General features: G+C 34.4%; 1 protein-coding gene and 1 long non-coding RNA gene across 7 annotated transcripts in view; one reads left to right on the forward strand and one right to left on the reverse strand.

The window, feature by feature from the left end:
• Positions 1-8,754, forward strand: part of MPP6 (membrane palmitoylated protein 6) — a 111,265-nt gene extending 102,511 nt beyond the window's left edge. For all 6 annotated transcript variants that reach the window (XM_038557130.1, XM_038557129.1, XM_038557131.1 and 3 more), the window contains one exon: positions 4,398-8,754. In XM_038557130.1, the coding sequence (XP_038413058.1) occupies positions 4,398-4,574 (177 nt within the window). In that variant the 3' untranslated portion in view covers positions 4,575-8,754. The remainder of the gene's footprint in view (positions 1-4,397) is intronic.
• On the reverse strand, positions 4,663-10,632 carry LOC111098800. The gene is made up of 2 exons (XR_005369544.1): positions 9,778-10,632; positions 4,663-6,049 (listed from the first exon to the last, which is right to left on the reverse strand). It is a non-coding gene; the product is annotated as an uncharacterized LOC111098800 (long non-coding RNA).
• Positions 10,633-10,707: the final 75 nt, after the last annotated feature.

The raw sequence follows: 10,707 nt of genomic DNA on the forward strand, positions 1-10,707 counted from the left end.
TATTCATGAGAGACACACAGAGAGAGGCAGAGACACAAGAAGAGGGAGAAGCAGGCTCCGTGCAGGGAGCCAGATACAGGACCCTATCCCGGGTCTCCAGGATCACGCTCTGGGCTGAAGGTGGCGCTAAACCGCTGAGCCATCCGGGCTGCCCTCATTCTGAATTTATAAACTAGAGTTCTTCTAAGAAATAACTTTTCCAAAAAAAAAAAGAAATAACTTTTCCTCAACTAGTTGATTGAAGTAGAGTTCATATAGGAAAGTCAGGGTATATGCTGATAACTTTTTATGAGTCCATTTTCAGAATAATGGATTGTTCTGAGAGCCTCCAGAAGTAACAGCTGGTCAAAGAAGGTTTGTTTTCTTTGTTTTTTAGTTTCATTATGAGCACCTAATGTGAGTTTTTGATGTAGTTACTCTATTACAGTTTTTCTTATTGATGCTCAAATTGTCCCATCTTTGACCAATAGGAGTGTATTCAAGTTGGCCCTTGCAAAGTTACTTCATGAGCCCAGTAGTCTCAGCTTACTTGCTCATCTCTGGTATGACAGATGCTCCAAGCTCCTCTTATACATATCCTATTCTAGGCCAGTTATCAGCTGTTTCTTCAAGAAGCTCTGGTTCCTTTTAGAGTAAATAGTGTTTTAAGCTACTACCAGGAGTGTATGTTGTCACAAGATTGATCATTTCTAGCTATGTCTTTCAGGTAGACAGAACTAGGATATATGTTTTTCTGTTGCATGTTTGAAAGAAACTGTATCATGAATTCATACTGCTACTTCCTATTCAAATTAGAAAATGAAGGCTTTTATTTAACCTCTTTTATCTTATGGATATCTCCATTCTGAGTACTGAGTATCCCAGTTCTCAAAAACACTGGGAATGTTAGACTTAGAATATCACATAATTGCTCATTTGCTTTATCCCAATGTACACACACAACAGTCTGAGAATAAGTACACCCAACATTGCCAGATGTGATTACCACAAACTGTGTTTTGTTTTGTTTTGTTTTGTTTTGTTGTTTTGTTGTGGGGGTTTTTTGTCCTTAAGGTTTATCTGAGTATATACAGTCAGTTGTTTTAAAGTCCCTTGGAATACTTTCCCTCTGTACTTAGTTTATTTACTACTCTTTTTGATGTTTAAATCGGCCTATGTTTTGCTTGAAGGAATGTTCAGCTTGTCTTTTGAGTCTTTTTAACATAACCTAATAATCTTTGATAAATCTTTACTTCCTAGTTAGACAAGCTGTTCCAGGTTTTCTTGCACTTTTCTTGGCCCAGGCCTAGAACCAGCCATCCAAAAAACTTGGTTCCTTTCCGTTGGAAATGGTATTTAGAGACAGTATAGGTGCTACAGTTGTGTGCTCAACTTATTTGCTTCTTATTTCCGGGCTTTTCAGTGCCAGATATAGGAAATACATTTTCGTTTTTTAAAAAACACACATCATTTGTTCAATTTGAGAGTTCCAATTTGAACTTTACATTATTTTACTTCTTTGACTCTATATTTTTTTCCTTATGTTGAAAATCTTGGTTCCAGATGATATTAACATAATTTCTTACTTTACATATATAAACTAAGAACCCATTGTATATATATATAAATGATATATGTGTGTGTATGTGTGTGTGTGTGTGTGTGTGTGTGTGTATATATATATAATTTCTAAGTAACAATATCAATATCAACAGTATAAAAACATTTAAGTTTCAGGCTTTTAAAAAATTGTTCCTAAGATATATCCCACTGGGTATTATTTTAAAGTCACTGAAATAATTCCTTTCTGTGTGGTTAAATCATCAACTTGAAACACAAGTTTATGGGCCGCCCTGGTGGCTTAGTGGTTTAGCGCTGCCTTCAGCCCAGGGCATGATCCTGGAGGCCCTGGATCGAGTTCCAAGTCAGGCTCCCTGCATGGAGCCTGCTTCTCCCTCTGCCTGTGTCTCTGCCTCTCTCTTTCTCTGTCTCTAATAAATAAATAAAATCTTAAAAAAAAAAAAAAAAGTTTCATTTTGCTTTTGATTTTTAGGTATTGCTCTTTGTTTTATTTGTATTTAGTTTTGTTGTATATTTCTATACATTCCATAGTTCTAAAGTAAATCTTAACAGAAAAATCTAGCTTTTCTCTGTCATCTCCATTCCCACCTACATAGATCATTTTCATAATTTTTTTAAATATAAGCAAGTATGTATGTGTACCCTCCCTCCCTCATTTCTTTAAAAAGTAGCCTATTGTACTGAGTAGTTTGCATTTTCCACTTACCAATATATTTAGAGAATCTCCCTTTTTTTTTAAATGAAGCAGATTGCTCATGACTGTAATACATAAGAATTGTTTTCAAGTTGAATCGAGGTTGTTTACACAACTAAAGATATTTTAATTGTTTCCAACTGACTTAGAGATGTCAGTGAAAATATTAACTGAAATGTAAGCATAGTATCCCTCAGTCCTAATTCGGAACTCATTTCTCTCTATACTTCCCTTTTGGTATTTTCACAAAACTCATTTTCTTATATACCATCATTATACTGATGATTCCTTGTTAGTGTATAGGTAACCCAGAACTCAGAGCTCCACCTTGCATAAACCATTGCTACTTAGCTTACATCTGCACTTGGATGTCTCCTGAAACATTTTAAACTTAACACGTACAAAACAGAACATTGTGTTTCCCCCCAAAAAATTGTGCTCTCCCTACTCCCACTCCCCAACTCTGCATTTTCTACAACTTATTTTACATCTTGATTGATTCATTCATTCATTCATTCATCACTTTTCATATCCAACCCATCAGCCAATCTTGATGAATTTATCACTAGAATGTATTTCCAGTCTAGTTTCATTTCCATCTCCTCTTTCTCCATCACAAGCCAGTGTGACCTTTCTATTGCATGTGAGTTCTCTACAACCTAGCTCTCATACTCATCTCAAGGTCTCACCTCTGTCCTCAGTCCCTCCATTCCTCCATCCATCCTGGTCTTTCAGTATCTTAAAAATATCAGGGTCATTTCCCTCCCAGATTTTGCATTGGTGTTTTCTCTGACTAGAATGCTCTTTCCCCCACTATAGTTCTCGACTTAAATGTCATTTACTTGGTGTCTTTGTAATCACTCTTTCTAAAGGAGAATTTTCAAAATTCTTTGTTCCTGATTGGTTTCTTTTATAGTAGTACTTATTACAACTTGGAACTTTTTGTGTTTTTTGCCTTTAATCTGTCTCCTTCTCTGGAGGATAGGAACCCACTCTGTCTTATTCATTGTTGTATCTACAGATGATGAAACATTATAGACATCTTAATAGGAACTCAATAAATATTTGAAGAAAATGTAGAAGTACTGTGGAACTTCAAAGTAGTTGCAATATACTTGCTCATGTAGAACCCACTACTTATTCATTCTTCACATTCCAAAATGGCTGGAAATATTATACAAAATATAAACAATGTTAGCTAAATAAATATGTGTGTATGTGTTGATGAGGGTAGGAAGCATGTAGTTAGTCTTCAAAATACATTTCTAATATTTTCTTTCCTAGAGATAGGCAGCAGATTTGGCTTTGAGCTTAACAGGCACTGCAGAATGGTTTCCATAATCTACAGAACCCATAAGATAAATTTTTGAGCTCTTTCCACGCCACCATAATGGTACACATGTATGTCCTGGCAGATGCTCTCAAGAGCATTAACACTGATGAAAAGAGTGCCAGGTTCTTACTAGGCCATGCCCAAAGTCATTACCTAGTTTCTAACCTGGATGATGAAGCATGGTCACTTGGCTAATTTGAAATCATTGATTACAGAGCTGGGAAACTCGTGAAACTCATGAGCAGGTTAAACAAGCGTGGAATGATCAGCCCCAGATTTTATGCAACTCAAAGATCTAGAAAAATGGCATAATATTCTGTTCCTCTCCTACCAGTTTGGTTTCATTATACTGACAACCTCAGCTGGCCTCATGGACCATGAGGAAGCAAGACAAAAACCCACGGAAGGGAAAATCTGGCATTCTTTTTCTAGTAATAGAACATATACATGCAAATTTTTAAAAAATCATTTGAAAAGCATGATAGATTTGGGCTGGAAACTGCAATAACTCTTTTATTACCTTAGATTTCACCCTAAGATTATTGTCAGCAATAATTAGGAGTCTTATCCTAAGATCAGTGAAACAGAAGATACAGAATACTCATAAAGCAAACATGAACACCGCTGGAAAGACTAGGATATGAACAGATGGTAATGTCTGTTTTAACACTGTATAGATTAGATTTTGAGCATTAATGTCAGAATCACCATAAACAAAAGTCCAACGTACTTATGTTCACTTTGAATTGGTGTTTAAGCAAGTAAATACACATTGTGATAGAAACATTTCCTTTTAACATTCTTTGACAGGACTCTGACTTGAAGAAAACAGTGGACGAAAGTGCACGGATTCAAAGAGCGTACAACCACTATTTTGATTTGATCATCGTAAACGACAATCTAGACAAAGCCTTTGAGAAACTACAAACTGCCATAGAGAAGCTGAGAATGGAGCCACAGTGGGTCCCAATCAGCTGGGTTTACTGATGATTCAATAGGTTCATAATGGAAATAAAACTTTTTAAAAGTGACTGCAAAAAATAAGCCTTCTACTGAGAAAATACATGCACAGATAGAAGATATCTGCCAAGTTCAGGCATTTTTATTGTGTAGACTGAAATACCAGTACACTATTCTGAATTTTTATATAAAATGTGGTTGGGAAGGTGTACTAATATATAATTTATCTTAATTTTTCTAACTTTTTATGGATAATCTTTCTATTCATACCACATAAAGAAATGCGTTGAAGCATTTTGTATATGTTTTGATTTAGTACCCTTGCCTTTTTCATCAAAGGAATTTTCAAATCCTTCATTCTCGCATTGGTCTCCCATTTTCACTGTGATAATGAATACTTGAAATAGTTTTGTAAAGCTGTCCTTTAGTTCAGTATTTAGTGAAGGGTCAATTACTCTTATTAGGAAAAAACAGTAGTTATTGGCCTTCTTTCCTAATATAAATTCTTACAGAAGCAGAACCTTCCAAGGTACAGAATGTCAGTACCTTCCAAGTCTGACAGCAGAAGTCTGCTCAACACTACATGGTTTCATTGTTTCAGAGATACATGGCTATCCATTCTAACTTAGGCAGATATATTGGTTTTTTCCCCTTCATTTCCATCTTGAGGGGAAAAGTGAACAGCAATACTTTGCACTCTCATTTGTTGCTATGACAGGCTGAGGCCAAGTGAATGTGTACACAGCAAGTAAGACCATGCAGGCTAAGAGAGTGCCTTATCATGTAACATAGCAAAATGACACATAAAAAGTTGATTTTCACGTGTAGAAATTTGACAAAAATGATCCTACTGCTTTTGACAGGTTTTTACTGGGATATGGTCAGCAAATGTATCATGCCTCTGCAAATTTCTGTGATGCTTTAAAATGCCTCTAAGTTTGCCAAGTGGGGGATTTTGTGAACAATTGGCGTGCTTTTGAAGTGTGATGTGATTGTTAGTAGATTTGTTAAATCTGTTGTGTTGAGAACCAAATCCATTGAACAACTTATGAGATTTGGAAATGATTGTCAGCTGTTTTTTCTATATAATATATATACATTATATAATATGTACATTGTATGTATTATATAATATATATTATGTAAGGCTTTATATATTTTTTTTACGTTTCTGTTAGGAAATACACCTTTTGGTTTAATAGAAAACAGCTCTTTAGATGCATTAACATATTCAGATTTTAAAAATTCATCTCAGTTTAATATCTTCCTTTGGGATTCTTGGATGGTATAAATTCCTCAAACATATGTACAGATGTAGCTCATCATTAAACTAAGTTAGCCATCTTTTATATTGCTGCCAGTTTTTCACAGGAACAGTATTCACATCTACAGGGTTAGGTGCTTGTGATTGATCATCATTGTCTGTGGTAGACCAGGCACCTGGTTGTTGAATTTGTTGTCTCCTCAGCCAAGCTATCACCTGGAACACCAGCCAGGAAGAGCTTAGAGGGAAGAGAAAATACATGGCAATAAGCACTTATATGCACACATTGCTTTAAATCTTGAAACAAAACACCCAAGTTGCTGTATTGTTAAGATTGGAAATGTGTAGGTATTTTTTTATTCTAGAGTTTCATATCCAGAGCACGAATCCATGTTCCTTGTCCTAGAATAGGTAATTAGTGGTAAAATGGATTATACCCTTTTAATAACTTTGGTAACTTTTAAACCACATATATTTACATCAAATTCTTGGCTTCTCAAAGCAACCTGAATCAAAGCACAGCGTCATGACTTAGTGTTTCAACACTGTAAATTTTAAGAGAAATTTCATTTCCATGTTCTCAGGAAATGTGCGGTCTTCTGCGGTGTGCCTTCATGCTGCTGCACGGAGCCTCTTTGAACAGCTTTGGGATCATTGTAGCAGCACAAGAAGTTTAATAACCACAAAATATCTCAACTGTCGTGACATAATGGAGATGATTTTTACATTAATATTTTTAGCCTTCTCATATGGTATAAGATGCATATTATGTAGAAAATAGTCTACACTTAAAGGATTTCTATTATAAATGGTTTTCATGACTAACTACTTAATATATACTAGATCCTCCATGATATAAAAAGAAATAATGCTGTTTAGTTTATTTCAGTCTAGATGCCAGAACTGAAGAGAATAAATTCAGAAAAGTTCACTGTATCTCAGTAGAGTCATTGAACTTGAAAGTGAAGTCCCATCTGAGTCTGCTGGACCTGGTAGAGCTCTGTTGGGTCAAGGCATTCCAGAGGCCCCAGGGTTCTCCCGAGGCAATGAGAGTATTGTAATCAGTGAAGTGTGAACTTCTCATATGGGAAATATCTAAAATAATTAGCTTTCCTGAAGAGAAAACAGTTTAAAATGATGCTGAACAATTGGTAATAGTTAAGATACACATGCACGTGCACATGCATTTGGAAAACATGTGCCAATACATTAATGCACCTGAGGATTCTTTGTGGACAGAGAGTGTCCACATCAGCATTCAGGGCATGTCTATAGTATATACGTATATATTTTTGATTTTCAAATGTACAAATACCAGTAGAGGTGATGTTCCTGGATAAGTCATGTTACACTATAACTAGTGGAATATATGTGATACATTACAAGTAGAGTTTCACTTTTATTCCAGCCATGTGTTGATTATGCGGTCTTAATTTCTGTTTGGTATTTGTATATTATCAAATATCTAATACATCAGGACTTTTACTTTTGCCAATTCTTAACTATACAGTTGCTGAATATAGCTTTCTAAAATAGAAATTCTATCATAAACCCAGTATGATTACAGCAATAGTAGCCTGAACCCTAGATTCTAGAATCTAGTAAATTTACTTTTAGTAGCTTATCAGGACAAGTTTTCTTTAAAAGAGTAAATTGGTTATTAACACAAATTTAGGATATAATGCAAATTAGCAATAAAATACAATAGCATAGCATTATAGATTATGGCCACATACTAACTGCTTTGACCGTACTATCCCAATGGCAATAAAAGATGATCTTTGCTTTAAAAATTGATTAACTATGTACTTACTGTTACATAAAACAACAAGTGTCCTATCCGGTGGTTGGAGTTGATTTTTAAGATGGATAGCCATGGAGTTAGGTACAATTAATTTGAACTGGTAAATATTTGAACATAAAAGTTTTGAAAATTGGTCAAAATAGTGATTGATTACTTAACATCGTACTTTTATGACTTCTGAAACAACACTCCATTTTCCAGAAATCACAGGCTAGGGAGCCAATAATTTTGTAGTAATGAATCTTTTTACTAAATATGGAAAAAGAAATCCTGAACTTTTATGTACATATATAGGTCATTTTTTAAATGTCTGAGTCACCGTATATATAATATATATATAGCCATATGTATAATATGTAACATTCTCCCAAAATACATGAATAATAAAACTAAATATGTTCACCCATGTAACTATAGCTAGTGTTCTTAAATGTTTACTCCCAAATTCTTAGACATTCTGAAAGTTTTCACATTGTTTTATAAGGCTCTAGTTTTACTTTGAGGCAGATACTAATCTCCTTTCTGAAAAATATGATGAAATTAAGCTCAGAAAATTATTATAACTTAATTTCCCTAAGCAAAAAGGACAGAGTTCTAGATGGCAGCATCTTGGGAAATAACTTAAACTTTCAAATGAATTTGTGATATGGTTCAGGCTTAGAGATTATGGTAACTGCCCTCCTCTTGTTCCAATGGATTTGCTGTAAGAATTCATGTAATAACATCTGTAATGTATTTTAAGTTCTTGAGCAAAATTTAGGATCTTAAATAATAGGATTATTGTATATAGTACAAGTGAATATTCACAAACTTTTAAGAATATAGTCAACTAATAAATTCAGCATCATTTTTTGAGTATACTCTGTATTTGAAGAAGATAATTCTATAATTCTTAAAAGGTAAGATTGTTTTTGAATTACATTTTTGTTAGCTTCAAGTTTTATTCATTTTTTAGTATTTCCCATAATTCATTATGTTACTTTTTGTATTCCTGGAATGGTTTAGTGCACAGAATCAAAAATGAATCTTTAATACACTAAAAAGTGAAACTGATATTTCTAAGGTAAAAACTTTAAAGCATGGTTTGTACCACTTTTGCAGTACATTGCACTTTCTTTAAAAATAATCTGTTAAAAATAGAGATGGTGTACTACTTCTACTAATTGAGATTCTGATTCTGACCATGCGACCTTTGATAGAATTTATATTTTCCTTTTAATATTCCACCAGTTGAGTAAGGCTAGCTTATATATTTGTCTTCACCTTAAATTACAAGAAGTAATTTGTGACTAATGTGATAAATGCTAGACTGAAAAATCCTTCTTAGGCTACTTTTATGTGTTTATTATACATATTCACTTATATTGAGGTTGCTTATCTTTTAGTTCTTTTAAAGTGTTTCTCTTTCAGAGGTAGCATAATAAATGGTACACACCTTTCAATAATTCTACCTCCAGTTTCAAAACAGCTCTGAGGAGGGTCTGTTGTTCTCTCTTGTGACCTTAGTCAGGAGGTCCATGTTCATTGAGAATCCACTCTTAAAGCCAAACCTTTAACAAATTCTCATATCAAATGAAATGTGAGCAATCCAGTACTCTGACACCCAAGACATTCTGATCTTTGCCCCTTAACTCTCCCTACCTTAGTTCTTATGCCTGAAATTTATCACCACAGCCCTAGTGTTTAACCGATGGTATTAAGTTTTAAAAGTGTCTGTTTCTTTATAGGGAGAAATGTTAGCTCCAGTTAGTGGATCTTGAATCCAACATGACATCTTAGTTGCATTCTCTTTCTAATTGCTTCACCGCCGTTGGCCGATAACGCAGCGCTGTGATAAATCTGACTTGCCTCCACACACCAGAATCAGCCAGAAGTGACAGTTCTTCCCTTTTTCTTTTTTCCTATACTAGTTTTTACTGTTTTCTAATTCCCAGCACAAACTGAATGATCACCTCTAGAGTGAATATAAATGCTGCTACGTACTTGGGAGGGTGAATGATTCAATGTTTATAAACCTGTCTTGAGTCCCACTGAATAGGTATTGTTGCTTCCACAAAGCAGAAGCCACAAGGTCTTATTTTAAAAGTTGGAACTAGATGTCTTTGTTGCACTAAAGCAACAGCAAGCTGGAGGTAGAAACTTACATATACAACAGGCCATACCTGAAATTTGGCTTTCCTCATATCAGTCGAAGTGGCCAGAAGCTTAGAGGAAGTGGAAAAAAACAGAGCATTCAAAATTCCTCAGCTATAAATGATCACTGTCAAAACAGAAGTCCTCACCAGTTAAAATATGTGGTTTTCATCTTAAATATGAGAGGCAGGCAGTAGTTTAGAAACATTGCTTTGAAGACCTAAAGCTCGTTCTGGTAAACGTGGTCCAAATGAGGAATGCCTTCATAGTTTCAGGTGGAACCAGGTTTGAGGAATAGCTCATCTCCAACCGTAATTTAAATACAAGATAAATATTCCTTTGGCCATGTGTACACTTTTAAAAACTGCCAACTCCTGTTTCTTTGGTAACATCGATTTTTAAGGAAGTGGGATCTAGGGTTTTGCTGGAGAAGAATGAACACTAGGGTTCAGCAGCAAGTGTAGTTTTCTGCATGTTGAGTTCTCTTAGAGCCTGGGGAGTATTTGATGTGAAAACCTTGCTTTGGGGATTTTTTTTTTCCATTTCAGTTTGGTATATCTTTAATTTTGAACACAAATGCATGTTCTTTTTAACCTCTAGTCTTTGAAATAATTATAGAACTTTTTTTTTTTAATGGGCAAAATGCTTGTCAGCAATCTAAAATTAAAAGCTGAACAAGCTGCTAAAGTTATGTTTCTGATGAAAAAGTTTAAAAATAAAATTTAATTGCTACTGCTTTCCAAATAATTGTACTACTAGTTCCTGTATAAAAGAAACATCACTGCTGTCCTTGTAAAAATAATTTTCCTTACATTACAATTAAGTATTGATTTTTCAGAAACTATCCCTATAAATTTCTTTTCACTTATTTCCATATGCTGTCCTAAACAAAAACTATTGAAATGTTCAACATGTGAGATTGTATATTCCAAGTAAAATATTTTTGTATATATAAAAAT

Source organism: Canis lupus, chromosome 14, assembly GCF_011100685.1.
Source record: "Canis lupus familiaris isolate Mischka breed German Shepherd chromosome 14, alternate assembly UU_Cfam_GSD_1.0, whole genome shotgun sequence".
Taxonomy (NCBI): Eukaryota; Metazoa; Chordata; class Mammalia; order Carnivora; family Canidae; genus Canis; species Canis lupus.